Genomic DNA, 21,211 nt, shown 5'->3' with positions numbered 1-21,211 from the left:
TTGCAGAATATTCTTTAGTCAAAGAGGACCTTGTTCATCTAGTATGTCTCCGTAAGGAGTTATATTAGAATTTAGTACTTATGTGATAGGCATTTCACAAAAATATATGAAGTCTGCTATCTTGGGTGGGCCCATTGCTTTCCCACCATTATATCTGGCTCAATTCCTTGGCTTCCTGTCTTGTCATGTATGTGAGTGTTTGAGTTGGTTGGGCCTGTGTCATTCAGAATTAGTATCTTGAGCATTTGCTTGCATGGAGAATTTTTATTATTTAAGTCCATTAGCATCATCAGAAACACAAATTTGTTTGTTTAGCAGAATAGCAGGTTGTGTGGCTCTCCTGCAAAGTCTATTTATAGTAAATATTGTTTTTTGGCCTGTTGTTCAAAAAGAAACCAAACCGGCCACATATATCCACTGGACAATACCTGGACGAAAACTTCCCTCAAGTTTCATGACCCTCGCATCTACCTTCAACCTGCCACGCTTGATGCTGCTGGGCCAAGAGGACTGAGGAATGGCGAAGTCGATCATCCAATCCTGAGCTTCTTAGAACACCTGACGTATCCAGAGAGTTTTGAAGATTGAAGAGGTCATGAGCTCCTCCTGTCACGAGGACACCCATCATCCTTTCACTGTTTCACCTGATACTTTCATACTCTGTTTATTCACAGATGATGTATCCAAATAAATTGGAAAATCAAATGGAACATGCAAGCTTGTCCATCATGAGAGGTACGTTATGGGACCTCTTGTCTGTATTCACCAAACTGCATCCAGGAATCTTCTTCAACTCCAGCTCCCTCATCATGTTCCTCAACCTCGCTGCATCTTCCCACCTACCAGCTTCTGCATACATGTTTGACATGAGCACATAGAATGTCACATTATGAGAGCCCAACCGGAAAAGATCCTCTGCCACAAACTCTGCCAACTCAAGGTTCCCATGAATCCTGCAAGCACCAAGCAGAGCTCCCCACACACTCGCATCGGGTTCCACAGGCATTCTTTTTATAAACTCATATGCATCAACCAATCTACCAGCGCGACCCAGGAGATCCACCATACATGCACAATGCTCGACTGTAGGTTTAATTGCATAGTCCTTCTCCATGCTTTCAAAATGCTCCATCCCTTCATCTACAAGACCTGAGTGGCTGCAAGCCGCAAGAACCGAAGTGAATGTGAAAGCGTTTGGTCTCACGCCTTCGGCTTGCATCTTGGAGAAAAGCTCGAGCGCCATCTCTGCATGCCCATGAGCTGCACAAGCCCCGATCATGGCACTCCAAGAGACCACACCCCTCCAAGGCAGCTTTTCAAAGATTTCTCTAGCAGAATCTACATTCCCGCACTTTGCATACATGTTCGATAATGCATTGCCAACTATCACATCACTTTCTAGTCCTCTGCTTTTTGCGAGCTTATGTACCCACTCCCCAGTTTCGAGAGCTCCCAAACTAGAACAAGCTGATATAACACTAACCAATGTTACACTGTTGAATGTCGCCTTCTCTGTCAGCATTCCACGGAAGAGTTTGACTGCCTGCATTCCATCACCACTTTGCTCATAAGCTGCAATCATGGTGTTCCATGAGACTAAACTCCGGACCGGCATTCTGTTGAACAGAAATCTTGCCACTTTTATGCTCCCACACTTCCCATACATTGCGATTAGAGCATTCATCAATGAAACATGGGAATCCAAACCGCGTTTAATCATGTACCCATGAATCGATTCCCCTGAATGCAAACATTCCAACCCTTTCAAGGCAGGGAGGACGCTGGCAAGAGTGACATCATTAGGCTGCGTCCCAAAAGCAAGCATCCGTTGAAAAACACGCACTGCCTTCCCAAAAAGGCAATTTTGGGCATACCCTGCGATCATTGCAGTCCAAGAGACTATGTTCCTAGAAGTCATCTCACTGAAAACCAACTCCGAATCAGAAATCTCACCGTTCTGTGAGTACATAGTGACTAATGCACTCTGTAGAAATGCATTCGAGTCAAACCCAGTTTTGATCGCGTTGCAATGGACCTCCTTTCCTTCCCGAAGAGCAGAAATGACCGCACACGAGCGGACAACAAAAGGGAAAGTGAAATGGTCTGGAGAGAGTCCCATTCGATGCATCTGCTTGTAAAGGACAGGAACCTCTTCGCAGGGGCCCGAGTCGGCGTAGCCGCGGAGGAGGGTGTTCCACATGAAGGAGTCTCGGTGAGGCGCAGTGTCGAATATCTTGCGGGCATAGTCTATGGTCGGGGAGAGAGCGGACGCAATGGAAATGAGCTTGGTGGCCAAGGCGAGGTGGTGAGAGAGGCCTTGGGTTAGGATGCGGGCGTGGAGGCATTGCAGGGCGGAAACCGAGGAACAGGAGTTTAAAAAGTCGTTGAAGGGGAGGGAGTGGCAGTTCGTCCGGAGGAGAAGAGATGGCGGGAAGGACGGGGCGGTCAGGAGTCGGAGGCTCCGAAACATGCGTCGACCGTTGGACTTCCGCGTTCAAATATCTGGATCTTATAAATGGGTCATTTCCCGACCGTTGCGCTCAAGCCCTGGAGAACCCGCTCCTTCCTTGAAGTCTTTAATCCTGGAAGCTTTGGGACACGGAAGGGAATCTCGACTGACCCCAAATGGCATTAGTGTTCAAGGGACATGATCGTTGGGTATTTTAGTGGAATAAAACTGGCTCGATCACTCTGGACAACTACAAGACTCATGCTAGGAGCATGATATACAAACATAAATACAAGTGTATTTGCCAATTTTCTTCTACCTTTCCTTCAAGATATTGGACAGAATCACTGGCTGGAACTATGCTCAATGTGTTAGGTACACTATGGTTAGATTCAAAAAGGATAAAAGAAAAAAGAGTGCTCGGAAGGATAAAACAATGATTCCAACTACTGATTTGTTATTTTGGTGGATCATGAAGAGTATAACCATCCTAGTCAAGAGAGCAACATCAGATCTTGCAAGGTCCTCAGGATAGCGTCGGAAGCTAGCAAAAATATGCTTAACCTAAGGATTCTATAGTTTTGCAGAAAAATAGAGTACAATTGCAGGAAAAGTGAGCAAGAAATGAGATCCATGGCATTTGATGAAGGGCAAATTCACGGTGCAGACGACAGGAAGTGCATAGAAAGACCGAAAGGGTATTAAGGATGAGATGGGACAGAAGAAAGATTTTGGAAGAGCAGTTCAAGGATTAAATTGAGGAAAGTACTTGGAAAAATCTGGAAGTAGTCTATGTGCACCAGAAGATTGTCATCCGCATTGTTGTGTCAGAACAAAATAGATGGTAACGCAGCAAACTGTCACTTATGACATCATAATATAGCTTCCAAACAAGGCAAAATGGTCAGAAAATATAAGAAGCCCAAGGCATTCAGAACTAAGAGAGATCCAATGTTCCCCCGAGAGGCTGAATAATCCCACGGAATATGTTCAGGTAAGCATCCAAGTACAAGGTTAGTGAAAGAGCAGTGAAACAGCTCAACTGCTGAAGGCTATGAAAATGGAAGCGGACAAATCTAAAATTTTACAGAAATACTGGAGTCACTAAATCACCAATTTCCATGCAATGATGTCCAATGTAAGAAAAACAGACTTCAATGGGTACATGCAAACTAGAAACCACCGGAACAAGTGAGTGTTTTAGCATGTCTACTTACAAACAGCTGAGTTGAGTTAGGCTTGATCGAAATTACATTTCTTTTGTAAGCTTAAATTCAACATCTGATCAAAGCTGAAATTCAATTGTCATCGAAAATTTTCTCAAGTTTGAAAACTGTGTTCTCTAGTTATAGGATGCAGAGGTACAACGGCTATAGACTGATAGTGAGAAGGCAATTGAAATGTAGAAGGGAGGAGAAGGAGACATGGTGGGTCCACTGGAGATTTTGGTGGGAAGATTTTAGAGAGAGAGAGAGAGAGAGAGAGAGGATAATGCTAGGAGAAGGGCTTTGCCATTTGATTCAATGGTTTCTTTTTTTTCTTTTTCCGATGATTAGTGATTTATCTAGATCTGGGAGTTGTGTTCTCAACCATAAAAGAATTGAACAAAAAATAATCTACATCCGAGAGTTGTGTTTTCTTTGCTGTAGTGAATGACTCATATAATTTTAATATGAATATATAAAAAAAAAGTTAAAAAATAGTAAATTTTAAAGTGTCCTAAGTAACTTTCTTTTTTTTTCCAATCTATAAAGCTCTTTGTGTGATCGACCACATACGAGACCATCCAATCAATATAAATATGTGCAATTTTTTTTAACAAAGTGCTAGATCTTGGCAACGAGGCACAGGATTTTTGGACCCAGAGAGGGGTTAAAGTTAAACTAATAGAAAAAAGTTATGGGTTTATATAGCTTGATTAAAAATTATGCCCATCATAAACTCGTGCGTTTTAACCTCTATCTCATGGACTGTCACGTTGCAGATAAAATAATATTTTATTTTCAGACGCGAGAAAAATCGCTGTACCTGATCCATTCCCCATCGTCTTCTCCCCTCACAAAAGTTTGAGTCGCAACGATCACGTGCGTGGACTCTTCTTGCCAGTTGGCCATTGATCCAACCAACCCGCTGTGTCCCGTCACCTATGGTAAAACTATGCTTCCGTCACCGCCCCCATAATAATATGATATGACGATAAATCATGGAGGGGTCCCCAAATCAGCGGTCACAAAACTTCGGCTATTAGTTTTCAGACAATACGGCTCGAGGAAAATGTGGTCGAGGTCCAACGATCGTCGTCCCCAAAAATAAACCCAGAATCGCACGAAACTAGTTACTTTCCCACGTGTCACTCAAAAAATCCTATGCCTGGTTGGATGGTCTTAAAAATAGGTTTCATTTCCTGGCGTTACTTCTCGCTACCTCCATCTTTTAGATCCCACCACGGAAGGCCTGAGGCCAAGAAAGGAGGAGGCGCTCTCTCTCTCTCTCTCTCTCTCTCTCTCTCTCAGAAGCATGGCGACCGCTCTCCTTCGAGTCGCCCTCTCCCTAAACCCTAACCCCAATGCTGACCCCAAGATCCACCTCGGTTCCGCCAGAGCCCTTCGAAACCCCGTCCCCTTTCTTCAGCCGCCGCCCCTCCGCCGCCTCCACCGTTTCTCCAGGCCCGAATCCCTGCGCCTTATCCGCGCGAACGCCATCGATATCGGCGTTCCGGCGGGGGAGCCCCAGCAGGAGGCGGCGAAGAGCTCGTCGGTGCTCCTCGATGTCGGCGGGATGATGTGCGGCGCCTGCGCCGCCCGGGTCCGGTCGATCCTCTCCGCCGACGAACGGGTCGAGTCGGCGGTGGTTAACATGCTGACGGAAACCGCGGCGGTCCGCCTCGGACCAGGTGGATTGGAGGACGTGGATGCCGGCCGGGTCGCGGAGGAGCTCGCCGGGCGGCTGACGGAGTGCGGGTTCCCGGCGAAAATGCGGAGGTCGGGGTTGGGGGTGGGGGAGAACGTAAGGAAGTGGAGGGAGATGGCGGAGAGGAAGGAGGAGTTGCTTGTGAGGAGCCGCAATCGCGTCGCCTTTGCCTGGACGCTGGTGGCTCTTTGCTGTGGATCCCACGCCTCTCATATCTTGCATTCTCTTGGAATTCATGTCGCTCATGGTAAGATTTCCTTGCCTTTATCGCAAGATATGGAATCTTTGATGTTTGTCAGCAATTAAAAATTACTCCTTATACAATTTATGGAGAATTTAATCAAATAGGGATCAGAAATGTTTGATCTATTGTTTATAGTCCATCTTTGAAAAAAATTTGATTGAATAGGCTCTGGATTAATAAATCTTGATAAATAATTCTTTCTTTATTTTATTGTTGGCTGATGCAGGGTCCTTGTGGGAGATACTTCACAATTCATATGTCAAATGTGGTACCGCCGTGGTCTCTTTGCTGGGACCTGGTAGAGGTAATTTTAGCCATTTTTATAATTTTATTAGAGAACATTATATATATTACACACACACACACACGTGCATATATATATATATATATATATATATATATATATATATATATATATATATATAGAGAGAGAGAGAGAGAGAGAGAGAGAGAGAGAGAGAGAGAGAGAGAGAGAGAGAGAGCTGTCGGTGCATTCAAATGCTCTCTAATGGAAATTAATGAAGGGTCTTTCAAAATGAAAATCGGTATCAATTTTCATCTATGATATATGGTTAGAAATCAAAAATCATGAATTTTCAAGGACAAAATTAATAATTTTAATTGTATGATGTATTTTTTATTAAGATTTTACCCATGTAATTATATTAGAGATTGATAATGGTATTTGCTTTTTGGTCTTTGTACCCTTCTTATGTCCTCTCACTGTGAAAAATGTTTAGAGAGAGATGATATTAGGGGAACAGTTTCATTCAATGAGAGGAGTCCATTTATGGATTCCCACGTAATGCTATATCAAAATTTTTATGCTGTGACAGTGTTCCCTGCTTCCGGGTATTAATATAAAATGAGGTAGACTGTGTGATAAGCTTTATAAGCAACATCTAACTTCCACAGGATTGAAATTTTTCGGAGGAAGGCTGATGTATTTTTCTCACTAATCCATATTATCTTGCCATATATTGAATCTAGATTGATGGCATACAGGCTACTTAATAGACAAATTGGAAGTTTCAGCTTGCTGTATCATTTCATTTGTAAACTTGGGCTACTGTATTAAATTTCTGTAGCTAGTTGCATTAAAAAAACTATAGCTGATAATCAATTCCTTAATTAACCTTAGTTTAATCCCGGACAATATCCTGAGTCAGACCCTGATTTATACCTGTGTGGCCAGCTGCAAATTTTTCTCCCCTATGTTCTATATTCTCTGTATGATAGTTCTTAATGCTGATACGTTGACTACTTAATGCACCATCACTAAAGTAACCTTCTTGAATCCTGTTTATTAAAATAAATGAACTTATGTGCCATATAGTTAGAATAGAAGACAGACTGATTGCAATGGCTGCAAAATATTTCCGCAACATTACAAGTACGTGGATAAGTATGTAGAATACTAAAAAGTGATAACTTTGTAAGCAAAGTGCCAGTTGTAAGAGCATAAAGTGAGGGTTGCAGTTAAGGCATGTTCAGAAAATGCGCTTGATCTTCAGTCCTTCTGGAAGCTAGGTGAGAACAATGGTAGGTTGTTGTGTGGGCGGTTATGTAGATGCTTGAACAGAAGTTACCATGATCACCTAGGTAGATTTGTCAGGCAAAATAGAAAATTATGATGGAGACCAAGGTTCGCCGTCTCGGTACCGAACTCCGTACCAGTGCCACATTAGCACAATGTCAGTATGGTACGGTACGGAGTTTTTTTCGTGTACCGAGTATTGGTACGGCACTCGTACCGAGTACCGGTACCGAATCAGTACGGTACGGTACACTCCGTACCGCCCGATTTATGCTGGTACAACATACCATGATTGTGACCCATTTAAAATAGGCTTGGCCTCTTTTCATAAGTTGTTGTGGGAGTTGGGTGATAACAAAATATTGGAAAAGTTTTTGTTTATTGTCACATAAATAAACTAATTAAATAGTTTGAATATGCTGAAATAAGAAAGTGTAAATAATAATAACTTAGAAACGTAAAGCTTGTTCAATGCATGTCATGGTAAGCTCTTTCTTTGGAGTAGATTTCACCCTGTTCTAGTTCCAAGATACATCAAGTCACTTCATGATTGTCTTAAAGTGCACGCTAATAAGAGTTAAGGCAATTCAAGGGGGAGTCTAAACTAGTCTAGGTCCAAATGCAAAGGGAATAGGATAAAATAGAATTATTAAAATGGGGGATGTACATAATAGGGATTTCTCACATCTCCTAGTATCTTTTCAAACAGATTTATGCTGATGCTACCTTATGGATCTCTATTTATAAGCTTCCAAGAGACATGACATGCTTAAAGCATCTCTTTAGTGGGAGGACAGGCATTGTCATAAAGAGTAGCCTTTAGAAGATCCGGGACATCTCTTAGGATTGCCCTGTGAATAGCCACCATTGACATAGAGATGTCTCATTGAGACATCCCCAGAAAAAGTTAAAAAAATATAAATAACTTTTTAAGAAATATGATCCCCCATCAAATTTCATTAAACTAATGAAAAACGAGACATACACCCTATAATTGGGAAAAGAGAAAGAAAAAAGGAAATAGAATACAAAATACAAGCAGGAAGAAACAAACATCAAGAGAGCTAGGGGATAGGAAATGGGGGCAGAGAGAGAATGGTTCAATTGATTTAAAGCTCTTTGGTAGGTTCTCAAGGCCTTCAACATCTCGTTCCTCCTCGAGAACTAAAGGCCAACTCGAGACCAGCTACCAACCTTGATGCTCACAAGCACAGCATATTCTTATTTCCTCTAAAAATTCCATTGTTTCTTTCAAGCCAAGTACTCAATAACTTCAAATTTTGAGTTACTAAAATAAAAATCATGAATTATAAAATTCCAACAATCCTGCACTTGATTTAAAATTTTCACAATTATGTAAATACTTAAACAATGCATATGGGCTATGAATGCCATGCAATGGATAAAGGTACGTGCAAGTTTGAACCTTTACTAAGTGATATCATGCTTCATATGCTAAGTTTGTGGTGAATATATAGTCTTGAAACAGGCTCTTTGATATGCATTTCAAATGATTTACCCATAATGTAGAATTTGTTGGGTTCATTCAGGTTAGCACGCTATAGTCTTGCACTAGGATCTTGGATTCATGAGTACTTTAGAGACAGGCCATTCTCATAGGTTGCGGCTATGAGAATACCCTGCTTAATTTGGCTATGAACTCATTCAGGATCACTGTCCTTCCTCTTACTATTGCATCTATAGAACACTTTTTATCAAAGCAGGACTAAGGAGTAATACACTCCAAATCACTCAGTGCTGCTTCAATCACCCATAAAACAACTTGTTGTTACTCTTTGGACCATTGTTATGGAATCTACATTCAGTAAGGTTGGGTGATCATTTAATGGACTTTACTCCCTACTTTTTTATATTTGGCTTGTTTACAAATCCAAATATTAATCTTGTCATCTTGCAAGATTCTAAGTTAATAACTTAGTAATACTGACTTGGTATACAACATGATATATGATCATAATAGATATCTTTATCGTAATAATAAATAACAGTTTGATACTTAGAAAATTACGAAATCGAAGCATTCAACAATGACTAGCTTATGCACTTATAAATAAATAATTTTCTTATAATCATAAATGTGCGTATTCATGATGACATTACATTGAATTATGCATGTTCTCTTCCTAGGTCAAGATAATAAGACATGAAGATATTCAGAATGATACAATCAAGTTGCTATGACCTGCATGATCTTTTCTCAATAACATAATTGTATTTTTAGACTTTTTTTCATAATTGTGATGATCAGTCGTAAATCAGGACTTAATCATCATATTGTATAAACTAAAATATAAATAATTTTTGAATATAAAGTTAATAAAATCATTACCTTAGTATAGGAAGTTAAGACTTGAATATTTATACTATGAACTGAGGTTCAAATCTTACTAATAATTAAAAAAAAACGAATAATTTTAGAATTTGATTTCCACTTCTAAAATAATAGGTGGAAGGCATAAAATGGGAAAATGATTCTAATCTGAAAATAAAATTAGTGACTAGGTGATCTAAAAGAATCACCAGTCATCCTCAAGTTCCATCCCAAAAGGTGTAGGTAGGAAAAGTTTGCTCAGCCAACATTTCTCGTATATGGGTTTAAATTCTCTCAAAAACTCCAAACAGATCTGCTGGTATCTTAAGACATCAAGACAATCATATATTTTTGTTTCGAAAAGAAATATATATCCTTATGAAGACAGAAAGTGAAAGCTCACTAATAATTGATACTTTTACGCTTTCTTTGCAAAGAGTTCAATTGGTAGAATGACCCTGCATATTCAAAATATTCTGCACAAAGAGATTTATCAGAATATTTGTAACTTCTTATGAAGTCTGCAAAAAAGACTTTTAAAATGTGTCCTGAATGGTGACCCTCACAAAAATAACATACAAGAGAGGTCAACCATTAATAATAGTTCACAAATCAATATAATACAATAAAATAAATGTGGTCATTCTCAGTAGAAGCAAAATAGTTATCATATAAAATACATGGTCTCCACGTAAACTATAGACCATACAAAAATTATATGACTCAATATGAATATGTAAACATGGTTATATAAATCTACTTTAAAATTGTTATAAAAATTCTTCTTTCCTATCATAAACAAATAAAATAATTATATAATGAAAAACAAGGTTTTAGATCTCATAGGACAGGGCCGTCCCAATTTTTCTGTGGAACGCTAAGCTTCGGCAGCCCCACCCTGTCCCAACACATAGAAAAGGGGATGTCTTAGGATGCACCGCTCGAGATAATAGGATAATAGAGGGATGGTCCTGTCTCGAATGTGAGATAGTACCTCATCCCAGCATCCTATGAGATGTCCCACAGGGATTTGGAACCATGGTATAAAATATACTGAAAGAAAGTACAAATGAAAATAAGTTAGAAAATCTAACTTTGTTGATTGTCTAAGACATTTCAAATTCACTATGCAGATTTACTTTTCGATGGTCTTAGAGCATTTGCAAAGGGGTCGCCAAATATGAATTCTCTTGTGGGATTTGGCTCTATTGCTGCTTTCCTTCTTAGTGCAGTAAGTGCACTTTTCATAGCTGAGTTGATTTTACGAGTTTGTTGCAGGATGGGTGTTTTCTTATTAGTAAAACCCCCTTTCTCCATTTTTAAGCATGCTCAATCTACTGGTTCCTCTATATTTTTACTTATGCAGGTGTCGCTATTGAATCCTGGACTTGAATGGGAAGCTTCCTTTTTTGATGAACCGGTGAGTTGTTTTATTTTGATTTATTATAACCTTATCTGATAATGGGTTTAACTTTCATATGAATGATCTGGTGCAGATTAACTGCATCGGAAGTTCCATTCTTGAGGTTTATCTGATTATGTTTAAAGGGATTTTTTTGTGGAGAAAAAATATGTAGTCCTTTAGTGGGACAATTACACTCATTACATGTACTTAAAGACATCCAAAACAATACCCTTAATGTGCACATCTGTCCCATAGCATCACTTCCCCTTCTCCTGCCTGTGCTGATGGTACTGTGAAAATTGAAAATTGAAATCCACATGCTACCCACTGATGGTAGACAGGGAAGTGAGGGACCTATCAGACTGATGCTGAATGAGAAATCAAAAAATTTAATGTCTTTGGTTAAGTGAGCTATGTGCTTATATGAAGGAAAAGGCAACAAATCCAGTGTATCATTTAAAGGTAGGCGTGCTATCGTGTAGGATCTGGTCATGATGCTTCCTTTCCAATTTTTGATGTTTCTTGCTTCCTACTGATATTACCTAAACTAGATCGTAACCTTGGCACCAGATAGCATGAGGATGCACTTAAGTTTGCACCCACACAAGAAAGTGGAGAGTGACTAGAGCAATGCAATATTTTGACTCCAATAGTGTCTATATATGACGAATGGTGGATAATATAAACTGTTGAAAGATACGATTCTTGTTTAAGGTTTTTCTGCATATGAATAAACTGATTATAGAGTGAAAATATTGAAAGCTGGATTGGACTGACTGTCATTGAGATGATACAAGTGATAAGATGTGCATGATTTTTTAACTGAAAAGAGGCATGATGCCCGTATACTATTATTTATATGGTAACCAAGGGTCCGTGGTGATCACAATATAACTGTTGCTCCATGGGATGTTGGCTGTGATTTATTTTGTGGGATTGGGTTCAGCATTTCACTGCTTTTGTATATTTCATTTTTATATCAATTACAGACAATTCTTATGTATGGATAATAAATTTTATAGTTCAGACTTATTTCTTACAAAAGCAGAAGCTTGCTTCTTTTTTTTTTCTCAAAGATATTGTCTCATCCAAGGAAGTTGTTTTGTAGCATGCAGATCATGCTTCTTGGTTTTGTACTTCTGGGACGTTCTCTTGAAGAACGAGCTAGACTCAAGGCATCTAGTGATATGAATGACCTTTTAGTAAGTTTTGTGTTTCATAATATATTCCTTTGAGCAATTTGTTTCATAATATATTTATTCCGTCGTTTACCACATGGCTGGATCTGATACCCTTTTAAGTTTACTTGGGATCATTGTGTAATTTGAGAATAAGTGAAAGTCAGTTAACACGTATCCTGTCACACCAGTTGCACCTATCATCATCATCTTCTGTTAAAGGACTATAAAAAACTTAAATATAAATAATGCTGACGAATGAAACCTGAGAGACAGTATAAGCATTCAATTAAAAATATAGAGCCTGGAGATGTGAAAGTCATCATTAAATTTCCTGCAGCCAAAAGTTCATAACTAAAGTTTCATTAATTGTAAGGATTGATGAACAAGAACTCACAAGCCGATCATATAATTGGGACAAAGATTTATAGTTATGTCCATGGGGAAAGGATAAAGAAAAAAAATCTTTCTGAATCAGCTCATCAAATTCAACATCCAACTTTAATTTCCAAAAAGCCTCTTTTCTTTTATATGCAGACTAATAGTAATTTTGGTAATGATGGTTCAGTGTTATCTAAATAGTGACACTTGCAAAACTTCCTATTAATGCATTTCCTTGGAGTCACCGGTATCCTCTCAGTCACAATTTGTAATTACATCTTCCAATGATGATATTTTATCTGCTAGCATTTTAAGTACTGATGCAATATCTGAATTTCAACATCAAAATCTGTTTCAAAATTTTGTAAGTGCAAGCTATAAGCAGTAATGGTAATAATAGTTCAACAATATCTGAACACACTTACTTGTGACTTCCTCTAATATAATGCTTTTTCCTGCAGTCATTGGTATCCTCTCAATCACGGCTAGTAATTACATCCTCCGAAGAGGATCCTTCATCAGATAATGCATTAAGTACAGATGCAATAAGCATTGAAGTCCCTGTTGATGATGTTCGTGTTGGAGATTCAATATTGGTTTTGCCTGGGGAAACTATTCCAGTGGATGTATGTTGCTAAAGCATTTAACTTCTCCATGTTTTTGGCGCATATGGTATATCATATATGAATTCACTTTTGCCGCATTATTTTGTTTCTGATAAATTTTCATTCCTCAACTTCTGCCTTTTTGCATCTTCTTTTGCTTATTGACTCACCATTGTCACAGATTATATTACTTTCACATTCACCCTCTCCTCTTGAATTTTGTCATGATTGTTGCCGCCACTTTATATGCCTTTTGGTATAGTATCATCATAACTAAAGTATGGGCATGTCTGTTGTTACCATATGGTATAATGTTGAACATTTGCAGAATTGATGATGTGATATGTCATGCAATCATGCGGTACTTGTTCTGTTTCTAGGTTGTTCAATAATTGGAAGGTTTTACTTATTTATTCTTAGAAAAAATGACTAATGGCAGGAGTTTCATGTTCTGCAGCAGAGAAAGATGATACTAACATCCTGCTATAAAATGCTTACTGGAGTTTGCTGTACTTAAGACTTCCATTTGCAAACCAAGTGCAATATACTGTGTGAAACAGTGAAAGTGTTGCTAGTTGTCAATAGTCCAAGGAAATGGATCCTTCAAAAATATTTCCAAGCCCTTTGTCTAATATATCTATTTAAAACTTTAATTTTTGTGGTCTCATCTCCTAGAATGAGTAGAACAAGTACATAAATAACAGATGCCCTTGGCAATCCAGATTTTATGGAAACCTCTCTGGTCTCATTTAGATGCCAGTCAATTTGCTGTAACCGATCAATTTAGTTGTATTATGTTAATGACAAAAATGGGTATTGTGACCATCTGGATTGTTTGCCATGCAGGGAAAGGTTCTTGGAGGGAGAAGTGTTGTTGATGAATCAATGCTCACAGGGGAATCTCTTCCTGTTTTCAAGGAAAGAGGTCTGCATGTTTCTGCAGGAACAGTAAACTGGGTATGCTCATTCTTAACATGGTGCACTGCCATCTGGGAGTTATTGTATGGATTAACTATGAAGTGTATAATGATATGGCAGCAAACTTGCAGTTCTATTCTCTCACAAAATAAAATAATACAATAAAATATTTGGATTCCATTTTAATATCAAACTTTATCATTCAAATGACATGATTGCCAGTTCTAGGAACACTTTGAGATACCATTACTACTTACAAGCATATCTTTTGCAGATATATAAGGAATAAGATTATTCTTACCAAGATTAGTTAGAGATTTCAGCACAATTCCTTTAAACAGCTATTTCTTGTTCACCATTTTAGGCCCTCCATGGCACAACAATATCTCATTGAATATTGTATATGACAATTGTGCCACTTGAAAAATTGACTCCCTAAAAATATTTAAGAAGGTTGAGCTTGTCGTGACTAAGGAGACATAAGGATTTACTCTCTCTCTCTCTCTCTGTCTGGTGGGATAAGGGCGCTGAGATAACTGTGCGTTGAGGATAAGGTTGCAAAAGGATTTAAAGGAAGCTGAAGAGTTGGAGCTACAGACGATATAGATTTAGACTACATACAGATAATTTGATCATGTACACTGAAAAATAGAGGTACAAATAAGAAGAGGGATGCAATCAAGGCTAGGAAGGTCATGGGGGAACTATATAAAATTACATGGATGTACATCTTGCAGAAAGAATAATACAGGCCTGATTAAATGTTAATGATTAGTGTTCATTAGAAATGAATGGCAGAAAAGGATTTAAGGTTTGATCCTAGGTAGTTGGAGTTGGTGCCTTGGTAGTTAGGTTAGAAATTAAAGGACATAAAACGCTAGTAGTGGTCTTGGCCTTTAACAAGCGAGACACTCCCTCCTTGTCGCCACATCTAAACATTTCAATATCTAATACTGTAATTTTCCTTCTTTGAAAACCTGATTGACGGTTTAAGTAAATTATTCAATTTACTCTTGTCACTTACATAACTAGGAAACAAATGGTTGATCTTAATTTCTTAATTAATCATGATGTGCATTAGAAATTTATTTGAAAATGTAGTAGGTCCACTGTGACCTGCTTCATTTTTTTGGTCTGCCATGACTGCCTGGCTAGATTGATTTTAGAATTCATGCATCTAAAATTGTTCCAAATGTTCTGTTTTCCAGGATGGCCCTCTAAGGATTGAAGCTACGACAACTGGTGCTATGTCAACAATTTCAAAAATAATTCAAATGGTTGGTATATAATTCTTTTCCTAGAACATTAATGGATTCCTTTTTGATATATAAAAGGAACTGGTTGTGTTGCCTTTTCCCAGGTTGAAGATGCACAAGCTCAAGAAGCACCTATCCAGAGGCTTGCAGATTCAATTGCTGGGCCTTTTGTGTACAGTGTGATGACACTGTCAACTGCAACATTTGCTTTCTGGTGTGTTTTGCTTTCCAGACAATTTTTAACCTATAAAATCTTACAAGAAACTTTTCATGCCTTTTGTATGTTTTCAATTAGCAATTTGGTAGGTGTAGAAGCTTTCGGGCATAATTTATTGTACAGATTATTTTTTAAGCGTCTGAGCACTAGTCTGATAATAATTTTCGCAACTCCAGATGCAGTTCTATACTTATTGCATCATATATAGTTGTTCTTGCATTTGAACGAAGTTGAACATACTACACAATTATGAATGTGCATATTTAACAATAAGAGAATTCTACTCAATTATGTTCATCAATATTGCTATCTGCATGGTGCAAACTCGATGCAAACAATCGATGGTTAAGTCTCTCGCATGGAGGCATATATATATATATATAATTATGAATGTGCATATTTGACAATAAGAGAATTCTACTCAATTATGTTCATCAATATTGCTATCTGCATGGTGCAAACTCGATGCAAACAATCGATGGTTAAGTCTCTCGCATGGAGGCATATATATATATATATGTATATATATATATATATATGTATATATATATATATATATATATATATATATATATGTATATATATATATATATATATATATATATATGTATATATATATGTGTATATATATATATATGTGTATGTATATATATATGTATATGTATATATATATGTATATGTAGATATATATGTGTATGTATATATATATGTATGTATATGTATATGTATATATGTATATGTATATGTATGTAGATGTGTATGTATATGTATATATGTATATGTATATGTATGTAGATGTATATATGTATATGTATATGTATATGTATATGTATATATATATGTATATATGTATATATATGTATGCGCATGTGCACATATAAAATAATTCATAGTACAATGCATATTTATGTAATTTTGGTATATGTGGAATATACTTGTAGCCCATCCCTTAATATAATAGCGTTAAATTGAAGATCCTGTACACATTATTTGTTAGGCTTATTTATTTGGTCTTTTTGGTTATATTTATGACATGAATTTCTAGCCTGCTTAGCATGAAAGTAGATCGTCTTTTTAAGCAGGTAGTGAACAATTTTACTTCAGTTTGGATCAATGGAGAAAAAACTCTTTCATCTTTTAGTGGTTTTGCATTTGGTGAGAGTAATAGTTGCATATTGTTCTAAACTACTGTTTTCTGTTTCCTACACACTTGTACAGGTATTATATTGGGTCACACATCTTTCCGGAAGTCTTGCTTAATGACATAGCAGGTCCTCATGGGAATTCACTGCTTTTAAGCTTGAAACTTTCCACGGATGTACTAGTAAGTTTGACAATAAACTATTTTAGATGACAAAAATTTCCTGGTCATGTTGAGCTGCTAACATTACATTTGATAGGAGTGCAAATTGTTCATTAGTTATAAAAATTATGTCTATATCATTTGATAAGGTGTTTCTACTTGTTAAACTCACACTTGAGCCCAATGTACTTGATCCAAATTGTTCTGATAAATTATGTATTCTTTTACTTCAATATTCTTTTCAAATGATTCTGCACTTTCATATAATATACAAGCAAACTTACATGCATGTTCATCACCTTTTTGTTTCTTAGCATTTGCTCTATTAATCGCTATCACTTTTTCAGGTTGTTTCCTGCCCTTGTGCGCTGGGTCTAGCTACTCCCACAGCTATCTTAGTAGGCACCTCTCTAGGTACTGTCTAATCTGTTTGGTTCACATATGCAAGAAATTTTCTGCCAATTGTAAGAACCTGTTTTTCACCCTACCAAAGATGGTGGACTCATTTAATTCAAATATGTTGTTATCGGTTTTTGAGATATCAATTCCTCATCATTCTCTAGCATATAAAATTGGTTTAGGTGACGCTGCATAGACTGTTAAGTTTGTTAGTCAATTAATGGATCCCCCCCCCCCCCCCCCCCCAACATCTTATGGCCAATTCCCAGTGTGCTAGATATGATTTGATGTCTTCATGAGACTATGCCTTGAAGCTTACTTTTGTTGCATCAACTCATGACTAGGGGCTAAACAAGGACTTCTTATAAGAGGAGGTGATGTATTGGAGCGTCTGGCTGGGATAGATGTCGTTGCATTAGACAAAGTACTCCACTATTTTTTTTTTCACTTCTATATTTCACTAGAAAAGATATATTGTCAAAGAATTGCAAGTTTTGCTCCAATATTACTTTGTATTTCTCTCCTTTCGCAACTTGTTTGTTTTGACTTTCAGACAGGAACCCTTACAGAAGGAAAACCTGTTGTTATGGCTGTTGCTTCTTTGGCTTATAAAGAATCTGAAATCCTCCGTCTAGCTGCTGCAGTGGAAAAAACAACATCACATCCAATTGCAAAGGCTATCATAACCAAAGCAGAGTTATTAAATTTGGAACTCCCTAGCACAAAAGGACAGTTGACAGAGCCTGGTTTTGGTACCTTAGCAGAAATTGATGGTTGTTTGGTTGCTGTTGGTACAATGAATTGGGTCCATGAGCGTTTTCAAAATAAAGCATCACACTCTGAATTGATGGATCTAGAAAATCGGATAGCATGCCTGTCATCTCCAGTGACATCATCAAACCACTCAACCTCAATCGTTTTTGTTGGGCGTGAAGGAGAAGGCATAATAGGTGCTATAGCAATATCTGATATTCTGCGTCATGATGCAAAATCTACAGTGGATAGGTATATCTTCTAAATAATCAACCCACATAGTCATATATCAATTGATGTTTGATAGTGAATTGTTATCAATGTTCAGCTTTTTCAACCATGCTGGATTTTTGTTATCCTTGCTCTTTCAGTTTAGTAATTTTTTGCTGGGTCAGCAGCCACTTAATTTTCCTGATTCTTGATAAATTTGGGAGTTTTACAAGATCGTTGGCTTCAAAATCTAGGCAAGATGCATAATTTTCTGCTTAGAAATGTCAGATCTAATGCTTATGCCTATTCCTTTGGATTGAAAGGCTGCAGGAAAAGGGAATCAAGACAGTCCTTTTATCAGGTGACAGGGAAGAGGCAGTGGCAAGTGTCGGCAAGATGGTTGGAATTGGACATCAAAATATAAAGGCATCCTTAACTCCAAAGAAGAAATCAAGCATCATATCAAGTTTGCAAACTGAGGGTCATCGTGTTGCTATGGTGAACAGCATTTAAGTTTGAGATAGCTTTAATCATATCATTAATGAGGCATAAATACAGCCCATCTAATGCATTTCTAAATGATTTTATATAGAATGCAATATTAGCACAATCAAAAATAGCTAAATCATATTCTCCTTTTGTATTTAAGGTTGGCGATGGGATAAATGATGCACCATCCTTGGCACTCGCTGATGTGGGAGTTGCTTTACAAATTGAAGCAAAAGAGAACGCTGCATCTGATGCTGCATCTGTGATTCTTTTGGGCAACAGGCTTGGACAGGTGTTGTATCTGCTATTATTTCTAAGTTTTGTGACTTGACAACCAATTATGTTGTTGTTACAGGAAGACCAAATTATCATTTTATGCACAGTCTTCCAAACATCTCTGTAGCAACCAAACCAAATTCCTGTGTCATAAATCAGTCATCCCACCATCACCCCTGCCTCCCTGCACCCAAAGAAAGGAAAAGAAAAGAGTATTTTTTTTCCCCGTCTTGCCTTCCTGCAACAGCCACAACAGATGCCTGCCAATATATCTTAAGAAGAAACAATTGTAGGTGCTACTTTAGTTGAAGGATTGATGATGTATCTCATCTGCTAGTGTTGTGGTTCCTATTTTTACTACGTGAGGTTTGGATGCTTAGACATCTTCTTTCTCGATTTGATTCCATATGTTTGTGTTCTATCTTGGATAATATCTGGTTTGAATAGGTATCATCTGTTCCTTTGTTGCATAAGCTAATGGCATTGATGAAGAGTGATATTCCTATTTTAGTTAGTGATTAGTGAGATAATTGAAATCTTCTCTCAATTTCATCTTCTTTTCCTCTTGTCTGGATACAAGTAAAAACCTACTTATATAAGAAATATTACTTCTATTTTCTTTTGCATTCTAAATCTTCTACTAAGCATTTTTATAAAAATATACTAACATAAATGTAAAAGTATATGCATATTTAATTTATGCAAATGTCATTTCCTCTTTATCATGCAATTCCTTGTTGGAAAAAATAACTCCGCTCTTTTATACTGTTCTTAATTCAATATCAAACTGTCTTCATGTACAGATGGTAGATGCTCTATCCCTTGCTCAAGCAACAATGGCAAAGGTCCACCAGAATTTAGCATGGGCTATAGCATATAACATAGTTGCCATCCCTATTGCGGCAGGTGTATTGCTTCCACAATTTGATTTTGCCATGACTCCATCACTTTCAGGCAAGTACACAGGGCCCCTTATTAAAATAGTTTGCATCAAAGAAGTTATTAAATAAGGGATGAGCCATTTTAAGTTTGGGCGTTAGATCATTGACCGATACCTTACCGGTATGGGCATGGTACAGTTTGCTTTTATACTAACACATGGTATATTGTTGGAGTCATTTCATCATTTGTACCACCTTCATACAAGGTTGTACTGAACTCCCATACCATACTGGTATGGCATTGGGTTGGTGTGGTGTATCTTGCACGAGCCAGTTAAAACCTTTTTTGGATCATCTCCTGCAGTTTGTATGAACTGATTACAAAGAATAGATACAGGGGTTGTGAACAATAATGACACTTGACAGTTGTTCCACAGGAGGCTTGATGGCCTTGAGCTCCATCTTTGTTGTCAGCAATTCATTGTTTCTGAGGCTTCACGGGTCATTTACAAAGAGGGAGAACAATGTTTAGCCACAAAATTTGGACAGATGAGATACAACTTCCATGTATATATTTCTTCACTGGTGTTCTTTAAATACAATTTTCTCCAAGCTGCTTTATTGAATAACATGCCTCTGTCAGCATGGTGTTCAGAACGATGTTAGTGGAAATTTTTCAAAGCTTTCTGGTTCTTGGGGTTTGAGTGCCCCCAAACTGCAATCGCTAGCGTATTATGGATTTAGAATATGCGATGTTGTAATTGGAAAGAGGATATTCAAAGAATGCCATTTTGCCAATATGCATCAACATCTTTTTAACCATGCATCACGTGTAGATTGAGGATATTGGCTCAAACAATTGCATCATTTGGGTGAGTCGAGTATGTTGGCTCGCAATTTTTGTTATTTATTTTTGTGATTTCAGCTGCTTGCCCTTTTTTTTTTCTAGATTTCTGGTCCGCTCACCCCTGTTGAAATCATGCTCATGTAAGCAGACAAATCTCCTTTCTAACATCAGGCCAAACTGGGGAGCGCCTAAAAGCTTCGCTAAAAATGACAACCCAGAAATCTTCCTCATTTGCATATATGGAAATTGGTGAACGTTTTAGGGGGAAATAAATCTTTTTTCTTGACAGAATGGTAGAACCCTGCAAAAGTCTTGTTCCCTTCGCAGTTGAAAATAATAGAAACAGGTAGCGTGAGGCTTAAAATTAAATGAAAGCTGATTGCTGGACCTTTGAATGTTAGCATAATGCACTTGGATCAGATACCTCCAGCAATTATGTTTTTTTTTCTTTTTGTGAATAAGATTTCTTTTTAAGTGGCATAATTTTATTATAAAATATGTACATCTAATGATTATATCACTGCTGTAATTAGAGAACACTTGGGAAGCCGACCTGTAGACGAATTCCCTACAAATATTCCTTACCTTCGGTCTTATTGCCGGTATTCAAATTCAAGAGTG

The 21,211-nt window shown here is 37.7% G+C and overlaps 1 protein-coding gene and 1 pseudogene across 9 annotated transcripts; one reads left to right on the top strand and one right to left on the bottom strand.

The window, feature by feature from the left end:
- Positions 1 to 302: 302 nt before the first annotated feature.
- On the bottom strand, positions 303 to 3,292 carry LOC103712575 (putative pentatricopeptide repeat-containing protein At3g11460, mitochondrial pseudogene; annotated as a pseudogene). Its single transcript, XR_015967529.2, has one exon. The product of XR_015967529.2 is annotated as a putative pentatricopeptide repeat-containing protein At3g11460, mitochondrial pseudogene (transcript).
- A 1,390-nt stretch (positions 3,293 to 4,682) lies between these two features.
- LOC103712567 (copper-transporting ATPase PAA2, chloroplastic) lies at positions 4,683 to 20,541 on the top strand. Of its 8 annotated transcripts, none has more exons than XM_008799123.6 (17): positions 4,683 to 5,606; positions 5,830 to 5,907; positions 10,606 to 10,703; positions 10,839 to 10,892; positions 11,993 to 12,079; positions 12,898 to 13,062; positions 13,888 to 13,998; positions 15,168 to 15,236; positions 15,320 to 15,429; positions 16,651 to 16,756; positions 17,083 to 17,149; positions 17,479 to 17,558; positions 17,688 to 18,139; positions 18,421 to 18,595; positions 18,747 to 18,878; positions 19,666 to 19,816; positions 20,181 to 20,541. In XM_008799123.6, the coding sequence occupies exons 1-17, from the start codon at positions 4,967 to 4,969 to the stop codon at positions 20,273 to 20,275; spliced, it is 2,670 nt and encodes an 889-aa protein (XP_008797345.4). In that variant the 5' UTR covers positions 4,683 to 4,966; the 3' UTR covers positions 20,276 to 20,541. The 8 variants fall into 8 exon arrangements, 2 of the variants coding, with proteins under 2 accessions (XP_008797345.4, XP_089780585.1); XR_015967528.2 differs by having other exon boundaries at positions 4,734 to 5,606; positions 18,747 to 19,151; XR_015967527.2 differs by having other exon boundaries at positions 4,850 to 5,606; positions 18,747 to 19,223.
- The last annotated feature ends 670 nt before the right edge of the window (positions 20,542 to 21,211 follow it).

Source organism: Phoenix dactylifera, chromosome 7 (assembly GCF_051530095.1).
Source record: "Phoenix dactylifera cultivar Ajwa chromosome 7, Ajwa_hap1_PhDact_Kaust_v1.1, whole genome shotgun sequence".
Taxonomy (NCBI): domain Eukaryota; kingdom Viridiplantae; phylum Streptophyta; class Magnoliopsida; order Arecales; family Arecaceae; genus Phoenix; species Phoenix dactylifera.
This window is presented reverse-complemented; position numbering and strand designations above follow the sequence as displayed.

Coding starts and splice junctions, on each gene's coding strand:
- LOC103712567 (XM_089924459.1), top strand. CDS start 4,967: ATGGCGACCGCTCTCCTTCGAGTCGCCCTCTCCCTAAACCCTAACCCC. Junction 10,893..11,992: donor CTTCCTTTTTTGATGAACCG/GTGAGTTGTTTT, acceptor TGTAGCATGCAG/ATCATGCTTCTTGGTTTTGT. Junction 15,430..16,650: donor ACTGCAACATTTGCTTTCTG/GTGTGTTTTGCT, acceptor ACACTTGTACAG/GTATTATATTGGGTCACACA.